Consider the following 25,758-nt stretch of genomic DNA (forward strand, 5'->3'; position numbering starts at 1 on the left):
CATAGTTAGGTTATATTACGCAAAATGTGCGTGAAATGTGACGCTAGATTAGTATGTCGCATCAAAAGTCTTTTAACTCGTTGTTCTGATTATCTAAGCATGGTTAGGTTATATTACGCAAACGGTGCGTGAAAAGTTATGCTAGATTAGTATGTCGCGTCACAAGTCTCTCTAACTTGTTGTTCCGATTACCTAAGCATGGTTAGGTTATAGTACGCAAAGTGTGCGTGAAAAGTGGCGCTAGATGAGTATGTCGCGTGTCAAGTCTTTCTAACGCGTCGTTCCGATTACCAAAGCATGTTTAGGCTATATTATGCAATGTGTGCGTGAAAAGTGACGCTAGATTAGTATGTTGTGTCTCAAGTCTATTTAACACGTCGTTTCAATTACCACGCTTATGTCGCGTCACAAGTCTCTTTATTGCGTCGTTCCGATTATATTACAAACGACGCGTAAAAGAGAGTTTAGACACGACATACTAATCTAGCGTCACCTTTAACGTACACTTTGCGTAATATAACCTAACCATTCTCAGGTAATCAGAAAGACACATTAGAGAGAATTGTGACATGACATAAGCATGGTAATCGAAACGATGCGTTAAATAGACTTGAGACGCGACATACTAATCTAGCGTCACCTTTCACGCACACATTGCATAATATAGACCAAACATGCTTAGGTAATCGGAACGATGCGGTAGAGAGACTTGCGACGCGATATACTAATCTAGCGCCACTTTTCACACACACTTTGTGTAATATAACCTAACCATGCTTAGGCAATGCGAACGACGCGTTGCAGAGAATTGAGACGCGACATACTAATCTAGCGTCAATTTTCACGCACACTTTGCGTAATATAACCTAACCATGCTTAGATAATTGGAACGATATGAAAAAGAGACTTGTGACATGACATACTAACCTAGTGTCATTTTTCACGCAAACTTTGCGTAACATAACCTAACCATGCTTAGGTAATCGGCACGACGCAATAGAGAGACTTGTGACGCGACATAAGCATGGTAATCAAAACGACGCATTAAATAGACTTGAGACGCGACATATTAATCTAGCGTAACTTTTCACGCACACTTTGCGTAATATAACCTGACTATGCTTAGGTAATCAGAACGACGTGTTAAAGAGACTGGTGACGTGACATACTAATCTAGCTTCACTTTTCACGCACAATTTGCGTAGTATAACCTAACCATGCTTAGGTAATCCGAACGACGCGTTAAAGAGACTTGAGAAGCGACATACTAATCTAGCGTTACTTTGCACGCACACTTTGGTTAATATAAACCTAACCATGCCTAGGTAATCGGAACGACTCGTTTGAGTGACTTGTGACGTGACATAAGTATGGTAATCGAAAACGATGCATTAAAGAGACTTGAGACACGACATACAAATCGAACGTCACTTTTCACGAACACTTTGCGTAATATAACCTAACCATGCTTAGGTAATCGGATCGACGAGTTAAAGAGACTTGTGATGGGACATACTAATCTAGCGTCACTTTTAACGCACACTTTGCGTAATATAACCTAACCATTCTTAAGTAATCGGAACGACACGTTAGAGAGAATTGTGACCCGACATAAGCATGGTAATCGAAACGATGTGTTAAAGAGACTTGAGACGCGACATACTGATCTAGCGTCACTTTTCACGCATACATTGCATAATATAGCCTAATCATGCTTAGGTAATCGGAACGACGCGTTAGAGAGACTTGTGATGCGACATAAACATGGTAAACGAAACGACGCATTATAGAGACTAGAGTCGCAACATACTAATCTAACGTCACGTTTCAAGCACACTTTGTGTAATATAACCTAACCATACTTAGGTAATCGGAACGACGCGTAAAAGAGACTTGTGATGCGACATAATAATCTAGCATCACTTTTAACGCACACTTTCCTTAATATAACCTAACCATAATTAGGTAATCGGAACGACGCGCTTGAGTGACTTAAGACGCGACATACTAATCTAGCGTTACTTTTAACGCAGACTTTGCGTAATATAACCTAATCATGCTTAGGTATTTAGAACGACGCGTTAAAGAGACTTGAGACGCGACATACTAATCAAGCGTCACTTTTCACGCACACTTTGCGTAATATAACCTAACCATGCTTAGGTAATCGGAACGACGCGTTAGAGAGACTTGTGACGCTACATAAGCATGGTAATTGAAACGAAGAATTAAAGAGACTTGAGACACGACATTATAATCTAAGCATCACTTTTCACCCACACTTTGCGTAATATAACCTAACGATGCTTAGGTAATCGGAACGACGCGTTAAAAAGACTTGTGACTCGACATACTAATTTAGATTCACTTTTCATGCACACTTTGCGTAATATAACCTAACAATGCTTCGGTAATCGGAACGACACATTAGAGAGACTTGTGACGTGATCCAAACGACGCGTTATAGAGATTTAAGACGCGGCATACTAATCTAGCGTCACTTTTCATGCACACTTTGCGTAATATAACCTAACCATACTTAGATAATTGGAACGATGCGATAAAGAGACTTGTGACATGACATACTAATCTAGCGTCACTTTTCACGCACATTTTGCGTAATATAATCTAACCATGCTTAGGTAATCAAAACGACGCGTTAAAGAGAGTTGACATGTGACATACTAATCTAGCGTCATTTTTCACGCACACTTTGCGTAATATAACCTAACCATGCTTAGGTAATCAGAACGACGCAATAGAGAGACTTGTGACGCGACATAAGCATTGTAATCGAAACGACGCGTTAAATAGACTTGAGACGCAACATACTAAGGTAGCGTAACTTTTCACGCACACATTGCATAATATTACCTAAACATGCTTACGTAATCGGAACGGCGAGTTAGAGAGACTTGTGACGCGATATACTAATCTAGAGTCACTTTTCACACACACTTTGCGTAATATAACCTAACCATGCTGAGGCAATCGGAACGACGCGTTGCAGAGACTTATAACCTGACATACTAATCTAGCGTCAATTTTCATGCACACTTTGCGTAATATAACCTTACCATGCTTAGGTAATCGGAACGACGTGTTAAAAAGACTTGTGATGCGACATAGTAATCTAGCGTCACTTTTAACGCACACTTTCCGTAATATAACCTAACCATGCTTAGGTAATTGGAACGACGCGTTAGAGAGATTTGTGACGCGCATAAGCATAGTAATCAAAACGACGCATTAAAGAGACTTGAGACGCGACATATTAATCTAGCGTCACTTTTCACGCACACTTTGCGTAATTTAACCTAAGCATGCTTAGGTAAACGGAACGACGTGTTAAAGAGACTGGTGACGCGACATGCTAATCTAGTTTCACTTTTCAAGCACACTTTGCGTAATATAACCTAACCATGCTTAGGTAATCCGAACGATGCGTTAAAGAGACTTGAGAAGCGACATACTAATCAATTGTTACTTTGCACGCACACTTTGCGTAATATAACCTAATCATGCTTAGGTAATTGGAACGACGCGTTTGAGAGACTTGTGATGCGACATACGTATGGTAATCGAAAACGATGCATTAAAGAGACTTGAGACGCGATATACAATTCGAGCGTCACTTTTCACGCACACTTTGTGTAATGTAACCTAACCATGCTTAGGTAATCGGAACGACGTGTTAAAGAGACTGGTAACGCGACATACTAATCTAGCTTCACTTTTCACGGACACTGCGCGTAAAAAAACCTAACCATGCTTAGGTAATCGGAACAACGCGTTAAAGAGACTTGAGACGCGACATACTAATCTAGAGTTACTTTGCATGCACACTTTACGTAGTATAACCTAACCATGCCAAGGTAACCGGAACGACGCGTTTGAGAGACTTGTGACGCGACATAAGCATGGTAATCGAAAATGATGCATTAAAGAGACTTGAGACGCGACATACAAATCGAGCGTCACTTTTCACGCACACTTTGTGTAATATAACCTAACCATGCTTAGGTAATCGGATCGACGCGTTAAAGAGACTTGTGACGGGACATACTAATCTAGCGTCACTTTTAACGCACACTTTGCGTAATATAACCTAACCATTCTTAGGTAATCGGAACGACGCGTGCGGGAGAATTGTGATCCGACATAAGCATGGTAATCGAAATGACGCGTTAAAGAGACTTGAGACGCGACATACTAATCTAGTGTCACTCTTCTCGCACACATTGCATAATATAGCCTAACCATGCTTAGGTAATCGGAACGATGCGTTAGAGAGACTTGTGACGCGACATAAACATGGTAATCGTAATGACGCATTATAGAAACTTGAGACGCGACATACTAATCTAACGTTACTTTTCAAAAACCTAACCATACTTAGGTAATCGGAACGACGCGTAAAAGAGACTTGTGATGCGACATAGTAATCTAGTGTCACTTTTATCGCACACTTTCCTTAATATAACGTAACCATGCTTAGGTAATCGGAACGACGCGTTAAAGAGACTTGAGACGCTACATACTAATCTAGTGTCACTCTTCACGCACACATTGCATAATATAGCCAAACCATGATTAGGTAATCGGAAGGATGCGTTAGAGAGACTTGTGACGCGACATAAACATGGTAATCGAAATGACGCATTATAGAAACTTGAGACGCGACATACTAATCTAACGTTACTTTTCAAAAACCTAACCATACATAGGTAATCGGAACGACGCGTAAAAGAGACTTGTGATGCGACATAGTAATCTAGCGTCACTTTTATCGCACACTTTCCTTAATATAACGTAACCATGCTTAGGTAATCGGAACGACGCGTTAGAGAGACTTGAAACGCGACATACTAATCTAGCGTTACTTTTTACGCACACTTTGCGTAGTATAACCTAGCCAAGCTTAGATAATCAGAACGATGCGATAAAGAGAGTTGTGACGCTATCAAAATGACGCGTTATAGAGACTTGAGATGCGACATACTAATCTAGCGTCACTTTTCAAGCACACTTTGCGTAATATAACCTAACCATGGTAATCGAAACGACGCGTAAATAGACTTGTGATGCGACATAGTAATCTAGCGTCACTTTTAACGCACACTTTCCGTAATATAACCTAACCATGCTTAGGTAATCGGAATGACGCGTTAGAGAGACTTGTGACGCGACATAAGCATGGTAATCGAAACGAAGTATTCAAAAGACTTGAGATGCGACATTATAATCTAGCGTCACTTTTCACGCACACTTTGCGTATTATAACCTAACCATGGTTAGGTAATCGGAACGACGCGCTAAAAAGACTTGTGACTCGACATACTAATTTAGAGTCAGTTTTCTTGCACACTTTGCGTAATATAACCTAACCATGCTTCGGTAATCGAAACAATGCGTTTGAGAGACTTGTGACGTGATCGAAATGACGCATTATAGAGACTTGAGACGCGTCCTACTAATCTAGCGTCACGTTTCACGCACACTTTGCGTAATATAACCTAATCATGCTTAGATAATTGGAACGATGCGATAAAGAGAATTGTGACATGACATAATAATCTAGCGTCACTTTTCACGCACACTCTGCGCATATTTCACCTAATGTTGAAGGTCTCGTTCGAAATCATCATTCTCGAACGAGACCTTCTTGATTGTTGAAGGTTCTCGTTCGAGAACTAAGGTCTCGAACGAGACCTTAGTCCATCCTTCATACCAGCTTGTGCACGTCTCTTCTACTCCTGATTTCTCTCGATCCTTTCACTATTTTAAAATGTTTTGAAAACCAAAAATCTTCACCACACTACATACAACCTTAGCCGTCATTTTTCTGTAACTTTCCTCGAAGAAAAACGCTGTTATTCCCCTCTCAAAGTTGCTGAAAATAGGAAATCATTGTGCTTGAATTTCAGTTTTACTCCTATGCGCTACTTCCGTTCTAAATCAAATTACACGTGCGTTTCAGAACCAAAATAAGTTATGTTTCCTTCCAGCGATAGAAGACTCACGTATCTATAAATTCCAACTTTTTTTTCGTCAAACGGTACGTAAACGAACCCGTATCAATCGCCGCCGTTTTACCGTTTTCAAGAAATTTTCTGTTTTAATTCTAATCGGCCTGTCTGAAATTTAATTCGTTCCACAGCCGTTCGGAGATCGAAATAAGTTTCATTTGTTCCCCGTGATAGTAGACTCGTTTCTCTACGTTTCTACACTTTTCTTTCGTCAAACGGTACGTAAACGAACCCGTATCAATCGCCGTCGTTTCATCGTTTTCACGTGTTATTTGTTCCTATTTGTTTATATGCTTCTGTTGATTAATAAGGATTATTAAGGGAGTTTTTGCAATATTCATGATTGTTATTTCGTATGTTATTGAATCGCAAATCGTTCGACGTGATTTCTAGCTTGTCGTTTTAATTTCTCAGTGATTGAATCTTCGGTTGTCTTGAGCTAGTTTCTTGCTTATGATAATTTGGTTACTGTGATTAATTTTGATTTCACTGCTTTGGGTTCTTTGCCAAGTTTGAATATGTTATTGATTATGGTTAGGTTAGGAAGTCTTTAGTTTGATTGATTCAAATTCTTTAGGTTGTTAGTTAATGAATTGATGGTTTGTAAAGATTGAATCTCGTTTTCTTTGTTTCTGTATACTGTAAATGTGGAGTTTGGTTTGATATTGGATGCTAATTGAAGATGATGATGAGGTGTCCGTATGTGGTTGGTCCATTCTAATTCCTTTTGGTCATTGAATTATTGTGTCTTAAATATATTGATTCCTAAACTTATCTTTTAACTGTTTTAATTGATTTTTTTTATTTCAATTTACGAAATTGGTTCGACTTATTAATTAGCGATTTAAATAATAATATTATTTATAATTTGAAATTACTTTGGGCATTAAGATTTTAAGTTTAAATTAAATATTAATTTTATTATAGTTTATATATAGTTTTATATATTAACTATATTAATTAAGTATTGTGGATTTTATTTAATTTGAAAGTTTGTCAAATTAATTATATTATTTTTAAGGCATAAAAATAATATTTGAATATTTAAAAATTAAATTAATAATTATTATTAATTATTATTTAATCGATAATTTAAGATTTTTGATTTAGAATGTTTTGGGATTAAAGATATATTTTAGCTTTATTTTGTTATTTAATAAATTGAGATTTCGGCTTAGCATGCCAATTTGGCTAAATTTGTAATTTAGCCTTTCTAATTATTTATTGATTTATTTAAGGAGATATTTTACCGGTAATATTTAATTACTTGGGTTTCAAGCTATTGAGTTCTATTTTGATATTGATTAATATTTTTAGTAAATATTAAATTATAAACTGTGGTTTATAACTCTGGTTTTATGGTTGGGTCGGGTTAGACTTGGGTCGCCCGACATGTGGAATTAGCTTGGTAGTTTTAAGAAACTCGGCTACCCCATTATTTGAGGAAAGGATTTTCTTTATTAGTTAAATATTATTTAATTAATATTTTGGATGAATTTTTAATATGAACTCAATAGACTTGATTTATTTACGGCATTATAATTTATTGAGAATTGTGTTTCTCTGTGATTTTATCTGACTTATTAATTGTGCTAGTCCTATGTGGTGTCTAGTAATCTTAGAGTTAGGGGTTGTTCAGATATTAACTTAATTATTATTTTAGACCCGTCGACTGCTCGTGCTTCGGAGTCTACGCAGGGTTAGCTGTTTGCCAAGTTTCACGTGGTTAAGCAAGCAGTGAGTTTGTAGTGCTATTTACCGCTTTATTAAGTACCGCATCGTATTTAAATATTATAAATGCTTTTGAACTGTTTTTATGGATTATGGATCTGGATTGAAACGAGCTACTCGATAGGCTTGTATCGAGACTGTGTGCACCGGTAAGTACTCTGGGAAACGGCAGACTAAAGTCTTGCTTACGCTGGTATATATATATATATATATGACGAGGATTTTTTCCCGTCCACTCTAGGTTTATCAGTATGCTATGTCATACTTACGCTGGGATCATTTCAATACTGTTTTCCATAATCATACTATATTAGTATAAACTGTTTTGATTTAAGGGTTTTAAACTTAATAAATGTAAATAGTATTGCGAACTCATCTCAGTATATCTGACCCCGTTGTTTTCCCAAATTTTCCAGGTTTATGATTTGAAAGCTGGTCCACTCCGATTCTTTTGATTCCTCGGAGGTTTTTATGTTATTTAAACTAGTTTCTGTTTTAGAACTCTTAGACCGCAGTAGAACTAGTTTATATATTACATTTGTTATTGCACTTGGGATTGTCGATTAGATCGATTATTTATTATTAGCATATTTACACTGGATTGTTTTAATATTATATTTAAGGCATGTTGTTGAGCAATTTGGACATTTAAGTTATTTATATTAGAACTGTAATATAAATTGCTAGACTTAGGTTGGAGTTTCGGTTGCCCCCGAGCAGTTTTCTACAGGTTTAAATTTTTATTTGATTTCCGCAAGGCTTGCTACGGGCATTGGTTCGACCATACCCATACCCTAGCGCCGGTCACGATTCATGAAATTTGGGTCGTGACAAAGTTGGTATCAGAGCTTTAGTTTCGAACTAAGGCCAAATTTTTTGCATGTTATGTGTTTATTGCTTTAAGGCATGTTAAGTGTTACTGTTGTATCATAGGATCTACAGCGGAATTAGGATTCAAGTTTTGTCCTTTGAAACGTCATCATTTGTTTTCAAACTTTCTACCTTCACCTTTAGGGATGTTTGAGTCGGTCTTATGTGTTACTAATGTTTTACTTTGCGAAGTTTATGCTTACTTTGGACTGCTATAGTTATTACTTAGGTTAAATTGTTGATTTTTGAGCTATTTAAATTTACTCTGGGTGTTGCCATGTGGGCATTATTTGAGATTTATCTATTTCATTTTTAGGAATGAATACTCGTAGGCGTGATGCAGCTCAGGCTGAGGCTGAAGCTGATGACGCTATGTCGATTGAGGTTGACCAGCATGAACCAGAGGTTCAAGTTGGCAGGGGACGTGCAGGTGGAGTTCCGGCTGGTAGAGGCCGAGCTGGCAGAGGACGGGGTGGCAGAGGTCAGGCTGCTAGAGGCAGAGGTAGGGGACGTGGTGGTGCGGGCTTTCAGGCACCAGGTGTACCACAAGCTCCTATCGATCCATTTGACTTCACGACATTTCTGGCTGGGATCACTGAACTCTAGAATAATCAAGTGCAACTGCAGGCGGGACAGATCGCCATGTAGAACCAGTATGCTATGCTGGGACAAATTGTGCAGCAACAGGTACCACAGGCTGGTGGTGTTGCGGTTGGTGGTGCTGGAATCACTGACAGGGACTTAGTGTTGGCTTATTCAAGGCTGAAGCCGGCTGAGTTTGCGGGCGACGGCGACGCCCTAGACTTTCTGGAGGAGGTTGAGCGAAATGCTCAGAGACTACAGGCTTCTGAGAGACAGACTGTTATGCTAGTGGAGATATCCTTGAAGGGTGCTGCATATGACTGGTTAGGTTATATTACGCAAAGTGTGCGGGAAAATTGACAGTAGATTAGTATGTCGCGTCTGAAGTCTCTATAACGTATCGTTTCGATTACGATGCTTATCTCGCGTCACAAGTCTCTCTAACGCGTCGTTCCGATTACCTAAGCATGGTTAGGTTATATTATGCAAGGTGTGCTTGAAAAGGGAATCTAGATTAGCATGTAGTGTCTCAAGTCTCTTTAACACGTCATTTCGATTACCATGATTATGTCGCATCACAAGTCTCTCTAACGCCTCGTTCCGATTACCTAAGCACGGTTAGGTTATATTATGCAGAGTGTGTGTGAAAAGTGACAATAGATTAGTATGTCGCATCTAAAGTCTCTTTAACGCGTTGTTTCGATTACCATGCTTATGTCGCGTCACAAGTCTCTTTAATGCGTCGTTCCGATTATCCAAGAATGGGTTATATTATGCAAAGTGTGCGTGAAAAGTGACGCTAGATTAGTATGTCGCATCTCAAGTCTCTTTAACGCGTCATTTCGATTACCTCAGCATGGTTAGGTTATATTACGCAAAGTAGGCGTGAAAAGGGACGCTAGAATAGTATGTCGCGTCTCAAGTCTCTTTAACGCGTCGTTTAGATTACCATGTTTATGTTGCGTCACAAATCTCTCTAACGCGTCGTTCCGATTACCTAAGCATGGTTATTTTATATTATGGAAAGTGTGCATTAAAAGTGAAGCTAGATTATTATGTCGCGTCATAAGTCTCTTTAACGCGTCGTTCTGATTAGCTAAGCATGGTCAGGTTATATTACGCAAAGTGTGCGTGAAAAGTGATGTTAGATTAGCATGTCGTGTCTCAAGTCTCTTTAACACGTCGTTTTGATCACCATGATTATGTCGCGTCACAAGTCTTTCTATCGCCTCGTTCCAATTACCTAAAAATTGTTAGGTTATATTACGAAGAGTGTGCGTGAAAAGCGACAATAGATTAGTATGTCGCATCTCAAGTCTCTTTAACGCGTCGTTTCAATTAACTAAGAATGGTTAGGTTATATTACGCAAAATGTGCGGCAAATGTGACGCTAGATTAGTATGTCGCATCTCAAGTCTCATTTACGCATCATTTCGATTACCTAAGCATGGATAGGTTATATTACACAAAGTGTGCGTGAAAAGTGACGGTAGATTAGTATCTCGCATCTCAAGTCTCTTTAACGCGTCGCTTCAATTACCATGCTTATGTCGCTTCACAAGTCTCACTAACGCGCCGTTCCAATTACCTAGGCATGCTTAGGTTATATTACGCAAAGTGTGAGAGAAATGCGACGTTAAATTAGTATGTCGCTTCTCAAGTCTTTTTAACGCGTCGCTTCGATAACCATGCTTATGTCGCGTCACAAGTCTCTCTAACGCGTCGTTCCGATTACCTAAGCATTGTTAGGTTACATTATGCAAAGTGTGCATAAAAAAGGACGCTAGATTACTTTGTTGAGTCACAAGTTTCTTTAACCCGTCGTTTAGATTACCATGCTTATATCGCGTCACGAGTCTCTCTAACGCGTCATTCCGATTACCTAAGCATGGCTAGGTTATATATTGGAAAGTGTGTGTTAAAAGTGAAGTTAGATTATTATGTCGCGTCACAAGTCTCTTTAACGCGTCTTCCGATTACCTATACATGGTTAGATTATATTACGCAAAGTGTGCGTGAAAAGTGACTCTTTATTAGTATGTCGTGTCACAAGTCTCTCTAACGCTTTGTTCCGATTACCTTAGCATGGTTAGGTTATATTGCGCAAAGTGTGCGTGAAAAGTGACGATAGATTAGTATGTCGCGTCTCAAGTCTCTTCAACGCGTTGTTCCGATTAATTAAGTATGGTTAGGTTATACTACGCAAAATGTGCGTGAAAAGTGACTCTAGATTAGTATGTCACATCTCAAGTCTCTCATTAACGCGTCGTTTCGATTACCTTAGCATTGTTTGGTTATATTACGCAATGTATGCATGAAAAGTGACGCTAGATTCGTATGTCGTGTCTCAAGTCTCTTTAACGCGCCGTTTCAATAACCATGCTTATTTCGGGTCACAAGTCTCACTAACGTGTCGTTTCGATTACCATGCTTATGTCGCATCACAATTCTCTTTAGCGCATCGTTTCGATCAGTGTTTTAAAAACCGGACCGGACCGACCGGTTCAACTGCGAACCGACCTGCTGTCCGGTCCAATTTGCATATACAAACCGGAAATCCGATCCAACCGTATAGAAACTCTTTGAACCGTTATAACCGGATAAAACCGGTGAACCGGCAAACCGGAGCAAACCGGCTGGTTATAATAAAAACTCCATATATATTGATTTTAATGGTACAAACTAAAAAGTTACAGCAATAATAAATTTTAAAATATAAACCAAATCGATTAATTATTTGTGAGATAGTTAAAAATAAAATCAAAGTTAAATAGAAAAAGATGTAATTTTTTTCTCATGATTAGTCATATTTTCACAGATTTTTATAGAGCAAAATTAAAAACATCATAAAAAGTATAAATTAAAAAATAATAACAAACACTGCACTATGATAGTGGAATTTCTGAGAATTATGAATGGAGAAACCGAAAACTCTTATATTGAAAAGAGATGAATATGTTGAAAGTAATAATCTTTATTTTTTTATTAGAAATTAGATATATTAAGTGCATTCATTTGTTGGATTTAAAAAGTAAGAAAAAGAAAGATAGAATGAAGGGAGGCGGAGAGAAACTGATCATTAGGAATCAGGGTTTCTTTGTAAGATAATATTAAAAAAGGAAAAAGGAATCTAAGTCATTTTAACAGGGTACCTACTATCCCGGTTATGATTTTGAAATTTCTAAAGAAGTGCCAGGTTGTATGCACACATACTTTAATATCTGTGCAATTTATCCAATCGGTTCAACCGGTTGAACCGGAAACCGATGGCCTCACCGGTTCAGCTGCCGGTTCGGTTTTTAAAACATTGGTTCCGATAACCTAAGCATGGTTAAGTTATATTACGCAAAATGTGCATGAAAAGTGACGCTAAATTTGTATGTCGCATCTTTAGTCTCTTTAACGCGTCGTTTCGATTACCTAAGCATGGTTAGGTTATATTACGCAAAGTGTGCGTGAAAAGTGACGATAGATTAGTATGTTGCATCTTAAGTCTCTTTAACGCGTCGTTTCAATTAACGTTCTTATTTAGCATCACAAGTCTCACTAACGCGTCGTTCCGATTACCTAAGAATGGTTATGTTATAGTACGCAACGTGTGCGTGAAAAGTAACATTAGATTAGTATGTCGTGTCTTAAGTTTCTGTAATGCGTCGTTTTGATTACCATGCATGTGTCGTGTCTCTCTCTAACGCGTCGTTCCGATTACCTAAGTGTTAGGTTATATTATGAAAAGTGTGAGATAAAAGTGACGCAAGATTATTATGTCACGTCACAAGTCTCTTTAACGCGCCAGAACGACGCGTTAAAGAGACTTGTGACGCGACATGCTAACCTAGCGTCACTTTTCACGCACACTTTGCGTATTATAACCTAACCAAGCTTAGGTAATCGGATCGACGCATTAAAAAGACTTGTGACCCGACATACTAATTTAGAGTCACTTTTCATGCACACATTGCGTAATATAACCTAACCATACTTCGGTAATCCAAACGATGCGTTTGAGAGACTTCTGACGCGATCAAAACGACGCGTTATAGAGACTTGAGACGCGTCATACTAATCTAGCGTCACTTTTCACGCACACTTGGCGTAACATAACCTAACCATGCTTAGATAATTGGAACGATGCGATAAAGAGACTTGTGACATGACATACTAATCTAGCGTCATATTTCACGCACACTTTGCGCAATATAACCTAACAATGCTTAGGTAATCACAACGACGCGTTAAAGAGAGTTGAGACGCGATATACTAATCTAGCGTCATTTTTCAATCACACTTTGCGTAATATAACCTAACCATGCTTAGGTAATCGGAACGACGCAATAAAGAGACTTGTGACGCGACATAAGCATGGTAATCGAAACGACGCGTTAAATAGAATTGAGACGCAACATACTAATCTAGCGTCACTTTTCACGCACACATTACATAATATAGCCTAAACATGCGTAAGTAATCGGAACGACGCGTTAGAGAGACTTTAGACGCGATATAGTAATCTAGCGTCACTTTTCACACACACTTTGCATAATATAACCGAACCATGCTTAGGCCATCAGAACGACGCGTTGCAGTGACTTGTGACCCGACATACTAATCTAGCGTCACTTTTCACGCACTCTTTGCGTAATCTAACCTAACCATGCTTAGGTAACTGGAACGACGTGTTAAAAGACTTGTGATGCGACATAGTAATCTACCGTCACTTTTAACGCACACTTTCCGTAATATAACCTAACCATGCTTAGGTAATCGTAACGACGCGTTAGAGAGATTTGTGATGCGCATAAGCATGGTAATCAAAACGACGCATTAAAGAGACTTGAGACGCAACATATTAATCTAGCGTCACTTTTCACGCACACTTTGCATAATATAACCTAACCATGCTTAGATAATCGGAACGACGTGTTAAGGAGACTGGTGACGCGACATACTAATCTAGCTTCACTTGTCAAACACACTTTGCGTAATATAACCTAACCATGCTTAGGTAATCCAAACGACGCGTTAAAGAGACTTTAGACGCGACATACTAATCTAGCGTTACTTTGCACACACACTTTGCGTAATATAACCTGTCCATGGGTAATCGGAACGACGCGTTTGCGAGACTTGTGACGCGACATAAGCATGATAATCGAAAACGATGCATTAAAGAGACTTGAGAAGCGACATAGAAATTGAGCGTCACTTTTCACGCACACTTTGCGTAATATAACATAACCATGCTTAGGTAATCGAACTGATACGTTTAAGAGACTTGAGACGCGCTATACTAATCAAGCGTCACTTTTCACGCACACTTTGCGTAATATAACCTAACCATGGTTAGGTAATTTCAATGACGTGTTAAAGAGACTGGTGACGCGAAATACTAATATAGCTTCACTTTTCACGCACACTTTGCGTAAAATAACCTAACCATGCATAGGTAATCCGAACGACGCGTTAAAGAGACTTGAGACGCGAAATACTGATCTAAAGTGACAATCCGAACGATGCGCTAAAGAGAATTGTGATGCGACATAAGCATGGTAATCGAAACGACGCGTTAGTGAGACTTGTGATCCGAAATAAGCATGGTTATTGAAACGACGCGTTAAAGAGACTTAAGACACGACATACTAATCTAGCGTCACTTTTCATGCATACTTTGCGTAATATAACCAAACAATGCTAAGATAATCGAAACGACGCGTTAATGAGAGACTTGAGATGTGACATACTAATCTAGAGTCACTTTTCACGCACATTTTGCGTAGTATAACCTAACCATACTTAATTAATCGGAACAACGCGTTGAAGAGACTTGAGACGCGACATACTAATCTATCATCACTTTTCACTCACACTTTGCGTAATATAACCTAACCATGCTAAGGTAATCGGAACAAAGCGTTAGAGAGACTTGTGACACGACATACTAATATAGAGTCACTTTTCACGCACACTTTGCGTAATATAATCTAACCATGCTTAGGTAATCGGAAGACGCGTTAAAGAGACTTGTGACGCGACATAATAATCTAACTTCACTTTTAACGCACACTTTCCAATATATAACCTAGCCATGCTTAGGTAATCGGAATGACGCGTTAGAGAGACTCGTGACGCGATATAAGCATGGTAATCTAAACGATGCGTTAAAGAAACTTGTGACTCAACAAAGTAATCTAGCGTCCTTGTTTATGCACACTTTGCCTAATATTACCTAACCATGCCTACGTAATCGGAACGACACGTGTTAGAGACTTATGACGAAACATAAGCATGGTAATCGAAAAAGATGCATTAAAAAGACTTGAGACGCGACATACAAATTGAGCGTCACTTTTCACGCACACTTTGCGTAATATAACCAAATCATGCTTAGCTAATCGGATCGATGCGTTAAAGAGACTTGTGAGGGGACATACTAATCTAGCGTCACATTTAACGCACACTTTGCGTAATATAACCTAACCATTCTTAGGTAATCGGAACGACGCGTGCGAGAGAATTGTGATCCGACATAAGCATGGTAATCGAAATGACGCGTTAAAGAGACTTGAGACACGACATACTAATCTAGTGTCACTCTTCTCGCACACATTGCATAATATAACCTAACCATGCTTAGGTAATCGGAACGACGCGTTAGAGAGACTTTTGATGCGACATACTAATCTAGAGTCACTAATTCAAACTAAAATGTACAACAATTTGGTAAAGAATATTTTCCTTTTCTTAAATTTTAAAAAACAAAATATGTCCCTTTTTCCGAGCATTCACGAAATTTATGTAAGTTTATTTAAGTTTATCATATTTAAGTTTATCATTATATAATAAGATATAATAAGCGATATTATTATATAATATTCTATAATATATAAATATTATATATGATATGAGATCAAAAATAAAAAATTGCAATGTATATCAATGGAGAAAATGAAATAAGTATGTGGAAAACAAAATGGGTAATCTTTACAATAACATTGTAAACCAATGGAAAGGGATGTAGCGCAGTTTGGTAGCGCGTATGTTTTGGGTACAAAATGTCACGGGTCAAATCCTGTCATCCCTACCTATTACTTCGGCTATGAATAATAAGGAGAGATCTATTGAGATCAATTAAACTTGGCCATACCTAATCTTTTATTTTTATCATATTATATATACTAATATGATAGTATAGGCATTAAAGTTATATTTATATTGGGTAGTTAAAAAAAGAATCTTTTTACTTACATAGTCATAGTCTGATTTTTTTGTGATTGGGATAAGAAAGCGCTCTTAGTTCAGTTCGGTAGAACGTGGGTCTCCAAAACCCAATGTCGTAGGTTCAAATCCTACAGAGCGTGATTCTGTTCTTATTTTATTAGGTGAAAATTTATACGGAAAAAAGAAAATAGAAGAACAATCCGAATTTGACCTCCTGCGAATTAAAGAAAAGAGGAGGTCAAAAAAAAAAAACAAGGCGTTAATTAATATTAATTAAAGGTCCAACTGATCACCACGTCTATATTGTAAATATGCAGTTACGAATAATCCGGCCAAAGTAATAGGAATTAGGCCTAAGACGATTCCAAATAGAAGAACTTCAATCATTTCAATTTATTTGAAAAAGGGAAAAAGAGAGGTAATATCTATCCTTAAATATTAATCCATATCGCCCATAAATCTCAATAAGCAAGAATTGGAAATTAACACGGTAAAGAACTAGAGAATAGCTCTAATACTATCGAAAAATTTTCTTTTTAGAAATTTAGAAATTATAAATAAAAAGAGTTCATTCAATTTATTTCAAATCAAATAATCCGTATCTTGCTCAGACCAATAAATAGAACTGTGGTTATCGTTAAAGCCACTAGTAGAAAACCGAAATAACTAGTTATAGTAAGCATAAATGAGCTAAATAAACTTTTTTATACATATATTTGTAAAGCAAAAGTACTTTCCTAAGTTCCATTTTTTTAAGATAAAAGATACGAAGATAAGCAAAAATACCAATTGAAAGAGAAAAAGTTAAATTGAGAATTTTATTTTTATTTATCAATTATAGAATAAAATAGAAAACGAATATGACAATAAATAAATATGAATTTATTAAATTCTTTAATAATTTATTAAAGAAAAAATATTCAAATTATTAAATATTAAAAAATATTAAATTAATATATATTTCAATATATAATGAAATCTTTTTTAATTCATAAAATAAAAAAAAAACGGTGTTGTATAACTTCATCCAAAACCCTTTCTTGGAATTACTTCGAAAATTGCTAGAAACTAAAAAACAAAATTGGAACATTATTTTTATTTTGATAGTTTCTTTTCTTTTAGTTTATTTCATTTATTTAGTATTTGGATATTTGTATCATTTTTTATATTTTAAAATAAAAACGCACCTCTATTTTTCTTTATAATAGCTTTTCCTTTTTACTTTTTTCGATTTTTTCGTTCCATATTATATGAATATTAAAACGAAAAAAACTTTTTTCTTTGTAGTTAAATGTCAAGAAAGGCCTTTTACTTTTAGATCTAATACACGAATACGTGCATCACGAATATTGATTATTACAATTCTTTTTTCTTGTTATCCTTCTTTAGTATTCTCTACCATGCGGTACTTTTAAATTTAATAATTTAATGGATGACTAACCAATTTCTTAAAATGAAAAAAAGTGAGGGATTCCAACAAAAAACTCTTTTTCTATAACTATAACCCTAAAAGTTTTGGATTTCAAATCTATTCACATCTAATTTCATTGCGGAAATAGGATAATCTCTTCCATGAATTCTTATTGTAACCCGTTGAATTCGCATTTTACCCGATCTTCTCGGATGGTACAAAGTTCTATGAAAAAGAAAAGAAGAAAAAGATTATCTAAGACTTCATTTCGATACTGATTGAAATTTGGAAATTGCGTTGCTGCGTCAGAAGAAGGATAGCTATACTGATTCGGTATACTTTAAAGAAACCTTGGGTACAATATTGACGATCTCACAAAAATTTCATTTCAGTAAAATTGCATTTACTGATCTCATCTTTTACAGAATCGATCCCTTTTGGTTGTACAAGAATATGTGGAGCTCGGTATGTCTGGAAGCACAGGAGAACGTTCTTTTGCCGATATCATTACCAGTATTCGATATTGGGTCATTCATAGCATTACTATACCTTCCCTATTCATTGCAGGTTGGTTATTCGTCAGCACGGGTTTAGCTTACGATGTATTTGGAAGCCCTCGTCCAAATGAATATTTTACGGAGAGCCGACAAGGAATTCCATTAATAACCGGTCGGTTTGATCCTTTGGAACAACTCGATGAATTTAGTAAATCTTTTTAGGAGGCCCAATGACCATAGATCGAACCTATCCAATTTTTACAGTACGATGGTTAGCTGTTCACGGACTAGCTGTACCTACCGTTTCTTTTTTGGGGTCAATATCAGAAATGCTGTTCATCCAACGATAAATCTAATCCCAATTAATTATAAAACTATGACACAATCAAACCCGAACGAATAAAATGTTGAATTGAATCGTACCAGCCTCTACTGGGGGTTATTACTCATTTTTGTACTTGCTGTTTTATTTTCTAATTATTTCTTCAATTAATAGAAGAAAATAGTAGAAAAATAAATAAGAATAGGAATTATCTTATCCCATCGGAAGGATATCATTTAATAATTATCTACGACTGTTTATGTCTCTAGCACGACCACTTGATTAAATGGGGAGGGAGTGGAATAAATGGCTGATACTACTGGAAGAATTCCTCTTTGGATAATAGGTACTGTAGCTGGTATTCTTGTGATCGGTTTAATAGGCATTTTCTTTTATGGTTCATATTCCGGATTGGGTTCATCCCTGTAAGTAGTAAGTAATCGAATCGGGTGAACTGAGTTGTAGACATGAAAGCGTAAAAACTCAACGGACCCTCTCGACCTCGAATCAGACGGAGAAGGGGGGTCCGTTGAGTTCTTAATAAACATAATACTTTATTCGTATAAGTGATAAAATCAATTGATAAAACGGATTGTCCTTTTTTTTTATATATATTTCAAATATTTCAAAAAAAATCTATTAAACTTTTTTTTGGGTCGTGTTTTTAAAAAAGTAACGGAATTACTTTATTTAGAACATTTGTTCTTCGACAGTATCTATTGATACTTTCAAATCAAAGTTATAAGAGGAGTTCTCCGATTTCTTTTTCCTAGACGGCATACTATAATATTTTCTAAATTTCTATCGATCCAATGTCATACCCATTTTTCTAGACTAATAGAAAGACTAATAGAACCTTATTCTATTTATTTTAGTATCTCAAAAAATTAAAATCGTTTTTTTTAAGTTCATCAGTATTTACTCCAAAAATTTCCCTTTCTTTTTCTTTTTTTATTTGTCCACTAGTTGTTTTTTACGTAAAAAAATCGAATTGAATTTATACATATAAAATAAAATTTAAAACTACATAGAAAACGGAAAAGAAAATTATGAGAAACCTAGGAAAAATATAAACTAAAGATAGTCATTTTTGAGGGATGGGATCAAGAATCATTATTATTTTGACACAAGAATAGGATGTGGAAAATTCCTTTTCTTGTGTCAAAAACTAGGAATACGAATAAAAAAAAATTCTTACTAGAATCCTTTGTTATCCCTCATTTAGCCTTTACTTTTCCGCTTACTTATCTTATTCTTATGCTTAGTATCTAGTCAAATTGGATTCTATTAGAATAGAAAAAAGCTATTGATCCACCCTATGGTAGTTAAATCTGACAATAAAATAATAAGATAATCGCACGGCTCCCCCTTTTATTTGATAATTTTATTTAGACTCTAAAAAAGAGATTAAAAAAACACAAAAGAGGGGATACATTCAAAGAGTCTTCTTACCAATATACATATTATGACTAGAAATGTGGTACAAATAATTTCCAAAATCTGGTCTGGTAGAAAACAATTTTTAAAAAGTAAAGAGCTCCTCAATTTTTTTTATCATATATAATATAATTACTAATTACCAACTTTTATTCGTTTTAAGAACTTGATGTTAATAAATTTACAGATCTAGAAATTCATTTCGGACAATTGAACCTTCTCAAACTGTTTCTTTTTAAGAACCAAAAATATTTGTGCCAAAATAACCGATGCCAAAAAGAACAAAAGGCCTTGGACACGTAATGGGTCTTGAAGTACTAGTTCTGAATCCCCTTGACCAAATCCACCTACATTCGGATTACTCGTTAATGGTTGATCAAGTTTGACGGACTCGCCTTCTGAAACAAGAAGTTCTGGTCCTCGAGGTATAATATCAATCACTTGACGTCCCTCTGACGCATCCGTTATGGTTATTTCGTACCCTCCTTTTTCTTTTCGTATGATTTTGCTTACTATACTGGCTGCTGTAGCATTATAAACCGTATTGTTACTCTTGCTTCCGTCGGGATAAATCTGACCCCTTCCCCTGTTTCCGCCTACATATATGGGATATTTTAAAAAATGAACATCTTTCTTAGTAGCGGGGTCTGGAGAAGGAATAGGAAAGGTAATTTCACTATATTTCTGACCAGGAACAGGACCTATCACAAGAATATATTTTTTTTGTGGGACGATAACTCTGAAAAGACAGATTTCCTATCTTTTCTTTCATCTCTGGCGAAATACGATTAGTAGGGGCTAATTCAAACCCCTCAGGTAAAATAAGAACAACCCCCACATTCAAAGCGCCCTTTTTACCATTAGCAAGAACTTGTTTCAATTGCATATCATAAGGAATTCGAACAACTGCTTCAAATACAGTATCAGGAAGTACCGCTTGTGGAACTTCAATATCCACGGGTTTATTAGCTAAATGACAATTGGCGCATACAATACGGCCAGTTGCTTCGCGTGGATTTTCATAACCCTGCTGTGCAAAAATGGGATATGCGTTTGAAATAGATTCCCAAGTTATTATATATATCATGAGTGATGCGGAAATGGAACGAGTAATCTTTTTCTTTATCCAAGAAAAGGTCTTTCTAGTTTGCATGGCCCAACCATTGATTCTGAAAATTTCTACAATAAAATTAGGTAGGTCGCTCGCATAGTTCCCTATCCACGATACTGCTATTTACTGAAATTGTTTTACTAAAATAGAAAATAAATATAGGAAGAGAGTCATTTGGATGTATAGAAAAAAGAAAGATATATTCTATTATAAATTTATAAATGGATTATATATATATATATTAAATATAGTATATAGTAAGGTTTTGTTTGATAATAAGATTTTGAATGTTTTACTTATGTACAAAATAACAAACATTCTAATTGGATTCATGGATCATTTTTCAGTCATTCATTGAATGATAAATCACTACAAGTGACGGAGATACACGATTTAAATAACGAAAAATCCAATATTTGAAAATTGTATCGAGGATGACTGGAAAAGTGGAAACAAGGCCAGATATAATTTGATCGTTATTAGCAAACCCAAAATCTTTGTAGACAGAGCCGATCATTAGTTCGCAACCGTGGGGTGAATGGAATCCTATACATAAATCGGTTAATAAAAGAATGGAAAAAGCTTTTATTGTGTCGCTTAAGTTATATAAGAATTCTTGAACCCAAAAATTCAGAATAATAAGTTCTTCATTACTTAAAATAGAATAACCGCTTAGAATAATGAAACAGATTATATTTATTGAGAAGTGCAAAACCATATGGATATGATCCTCATTGTGCATCTTGATCAATTGGATCGTTTCTTTGTGGACTCCGATACGAAACTTTTGTAGACGTGTTGCCGGATATTCCTTTATCATTTCGTCCAAGTGAATGAGTTCCTTTAATTCTATGAACTTTTCTAGAATACTTTTTTCTTGGATATCATTTAAAAAAGTTTCAGATTTACTAGTATTACACCAATTCATAACCCAAGATTCAAAACTTTTATTAAATAAAAAGGAGATCCACCAGGGCAAAAAAACTATAGCTGTAAGATATAGAGGGGGGATAAATGTTTTTTTTTCATTTTTTGTTAATTTTTAATGAACCCGCCTCGGTTATCGATTCGATATGATCTAATATTTCTTATTTCTATCAAGCATAAGTTCTATTATGAGGCTTCGAACTTATGAATCTATTCCCTATTTTTGATTTGTGATTCAGTGGTTAGTCCTTAGAATTTTGAAAGAATACAAAAAATATTGTTTCTAAGTATCTCAATTGCTAAAATTTTGATTTCTAGATCCAAGAATTCCGTTCTATCAACAAAACAAATATTTCGAAAAAAAAATGCCCAACTTACCCATATTCCACAGGAATACTTTAGAAAATTTTTTGAAAAATATTGTGATGTGATAATCAAAAAAAGTGTCAAAAGGAAAATAAGACAGAAACGTTATCATCCAGCCCTTTGTTCATTAAGGAGGATAAAAAGAAAGATAACAAGAAACGTTGAGAAAGGAAAGATAATTTCTAAAGAGAATTTACAAGATATGATCTATCCATATCTAATCTCTCAATTTCAACTATTGAAAATTAAAAGAGAATTTCTTTATTCTATATTTTATTCCGAAATGCTTTGTTTTGATATATGAAATGGGTTTATTATTTCGATTTATTACTTGTTTTGTTACTAAATTTATTGAATTTAGATATGCATAAAATTAGATATGCAGAAAAAAAAGTTTGATTTTCGAACTGTTCCGTATGTATCTGTATATAATTATAATATAATAATATACGTCTTCTTTGGTTTATCAATATTGTATTGTGAAATTTCAGTTGAGTTATGCTACAGAAAAAAAAGGACTCTTGGATTTTGTCGCTCCTGCTAATAAAATATTAACTCTTCAGCTCATTTTAAAATACTTCAATTGGTACACGCAAAAAATAGGCCAATTCCGCTACTTTTTGCTCAATCTCTCGTGGAGTCAAATTCTCATCAGTACGAGTCAAAGGAATGGACCCACGGCCTCTTATTTCCATATAAAGGACACGCCGAGCATAAATACCCTCTTTAACTTCTATTCGAATAGACTGAATATCTTTCATAAAAAATCGGAATAAGATGCGACGATTTTTTCCAGGAAATCCCCAGCGAAAATTACACACTATTCCTTCTTTTCTATCGAATCGATCATAACCACTACCTACATTCCAAAAAATAGTGCACCACAAATAAGAACTAATAAATAGACAGGCGATCCCATAGAAAGACATCACGATCCCTTGTGGAAAAAAATTATTTGCTGAGACGGAAATAAAGATATCAAATTTCTGCCAAGATAGCTGGAAATTCCAACCAATAAAAATCCCAATGAACCTAAAAAAAGTAGAAAGGCCCAAAAGAAATTACTTGTTTTGCGAGACCCCGCTAGAAGTTCTATCCATATATGTTCTGATCGCCAATTCATACTAATACTATAATATATATTATATCCGGTTATTTTTTATTTGAAGTGGGAGACTAGCCCAAAAAAATTTGACTTTTTTTTTTCCGAAATCACTTTCATCAACTCGCATTATTCTGATGTGAATCTTTAGGAGGAATTCCTTAGATTAAAAAAAAGAGAGCCTAGCCCCTCATAGGATCCCCTATCTGTACATATATAAAAATGTCTGCACGTATATAACAAGCTTTGCATTTCTTTCAGGCATCCGCTACAGTCTCAATTTATTTTCAAATAGCCCATTTACTTAATATCTTATATTTACGCATGCGCCTAAGAACCTTTTTCATTTATGTTTGAGAAGGAAGCTGTCTGCATGTTCTATCAGATTCTACTAAACTAAATAGATATCTGTATTATGATCCAAGCCTAAGTCTTGAAAAAATAAAGAAATAAAATCGACCCCCGTCAGATCTAATCGGATCTAAAAAATCTTGTTTTTTTAAACATAAAGAGATAAAGAAGCCATCGCAATTGCCGGAAATACTAAGCCCACTAAAGGCACAAAAATAGAGGGTAAGCTGTTGAGAATTGTCATAGAATGGGCACCTCGATTTAATATTTGTACCTATTATTTTTTATTTCATTTTCTTATTATTTGTTTTCTTTTTTATTAGAATTTTTAAATAAGTTTTCTTTTATTATTCTATTTTCTTTATTCTATTTTATCTATTTTATTTATTTGAATTTAATATTTTTATATAAATTTGATTTCTATAAATTGAATATATTTGAATATTTTTTTATATTATATTGAATTTTATTCTTTCGATTTAATCGATGGAATATTAAATATTAATATAATATTAATAATAATTAGTATTAATTATTCTATTATTCGTTATTAGAAGTTATTAGAAAGATTTCTTATAATCATTAAAATTTGTATATAATTTAATTATACTAAGTATATCTAAGTGAGGATATAGACTAAAGTGCGAAGAGTGCATAACTAACTAAATGACTTATTCATATTTCTACATGAAATAGGATAATCCATTTATTTATTATTCTTCTTTGTATTATCTTTTTTTTCTAACTTTCATTTTTGAATTTTTTTGAATTTTACTTTAATAATTTAATAAAAAGAAAGAGTTTTTACCGTTATAAATTCCCCAAAAATCCGTTATAATTTATAATCTGATCCGTCTATTTTTTTTTAGTAAAAAAGGGAGTCCCAGGAGATATAGAAATATGCAAGACTCTCTATTTTCTATGCATAGGTAAGAAAAGAAAGAGCATAAAGTTAAGTTCGTTTTCTTTTTATTTATTATACCTTGCCCATTTTTTTACGAAAAAAAGGATTCACTCTTTTTTCTTGTTGATAGGGGTATCTTAATTAGTAATCTGGAATACCGATAAAAAAAAATTTATCTGCATGATTCTTTCTACAATTTTCTCTTATGTTATGTCACAAAAATCCATTCTTCATATTTTTCCTTTGATTCTGCTAAAAAAAATATCGGCTCGCCAGAAAAAAAAAAGAAATTAACGAATTGCAATTTCATTAATTTAACTATTTAACTTCAGACTCTACTTGATTTATGAGTCAAAGGAAAAAAATCATGAAGCTGAAGTAACTCATTCAGAACGCCTTTTAAAAGATTACGTGGTACGATTGAATCGAATAAGCCCTTATGGAATAAAAATTCGGCTGATTGTGAACCTTCAGGTACTGTCTTATTCAATGTTTGTTCGATTACTCTTTTACCTGCAAATGCAATATAGGCGTTAGGTTCAGCAATAATGATATCCCCCAACATACCAAAACTAGCTGTCACCCCGCCCGTTGTAGGAGATGTAAGGATTGATACATAAAATAACTTTTTATTCGATTGATAATCATATAAAGCAGAAGATATTTTAGCCATTTGCATCAAGCTCAAACTTCCTTCTTGCATGCGCGCTCCTCCGGAAGCACACACTAAAATAATAGGTAAAAATTTATTGGTAGCATACTCGATCAAATGAGTAATTTTCTCACCTACTACGGATCCCATACTACCCCCATAAACTGAAAATCCATAACTCCAATTGCTACAGGAATGCCGTTTAGTTGACCTGTACCTGTTTGAACGGCCTCGGTTAATCCTGTCTT

General features: G+C 35.4%; 1 protein-coding gene, 1 non-coding gene and 2 pseudogenes across 2 annotated transcripts in view; 2 read left to right on the forward strand and 2 right to left on the reverse strand.

The window, feature by feature from the left end:
- Positions 1–16,496: 16,496 nt before the first annotated feature.
- On the forward strand, positions 16,497–16,570 carry TRNAW-CCA (transfer RNA tryptophan (anticodon CCA)). Its single transcript has one exon. It is a non-coding gene; the product is annotated as a tRNA-Trp (tRNA).
- A 1,025-nt stretch (positions 16,571–17,595) lies between these two features.
- On the forward strand, positions 17,596–19,271 carry LOC126653696 (cytochrome b559 subunit alpha-like; annotated as a pseudogene).
- Positions 19,272–19,862: 591 nt separating this feature from the next.
- On the reverse strand, positions 19,863–23,701 carry LOC126653700 (cytochrome f-like; annotated as a pseudogene).
- A 489-nt stretch (positions 23,702–24,190) lies between these two features.
- The window catches only part of LOC126653685 (acetyl-coenzyme A carboxylase carboxyl transferase subunit beta, chloroplastic-like), a 2,575-nt gene continuing 1,007 nt past the window's right edge, over positions 24,191–25,758 (reverse strand). The window contains 2 exon segments of the mRNA XM_050347621.2: positions 24,191–25,671; positions 25,674–25,758. The exon segment at positions 25,674–25,758 is cut by the window's right edge and continues 1,007 nt beyond it. Of these exon segments, the coding sequence (XP_050203578.1) occupies positions 25,187–25,671; positions 25,674–25,758 (570 nt within the window). The 3' untranslated portion in view covers positions 24,191–25,186.

Source organism: Mercurialis annua, linkage group LG6 (assembly GCF_937616625.2).
Source record: "Mercurialis annua linkage group LG6, ddMerAnnu1.2, whole genome shotgun sequence".
In the NCBI taxonomy this organism is placed as follows: Eukaryota; Viridiplantae; Streptophyta; class Magnoliopsida; order Malpighiales; family Euphorbiaceae; genus Mercurialis; species Mercurialis annua.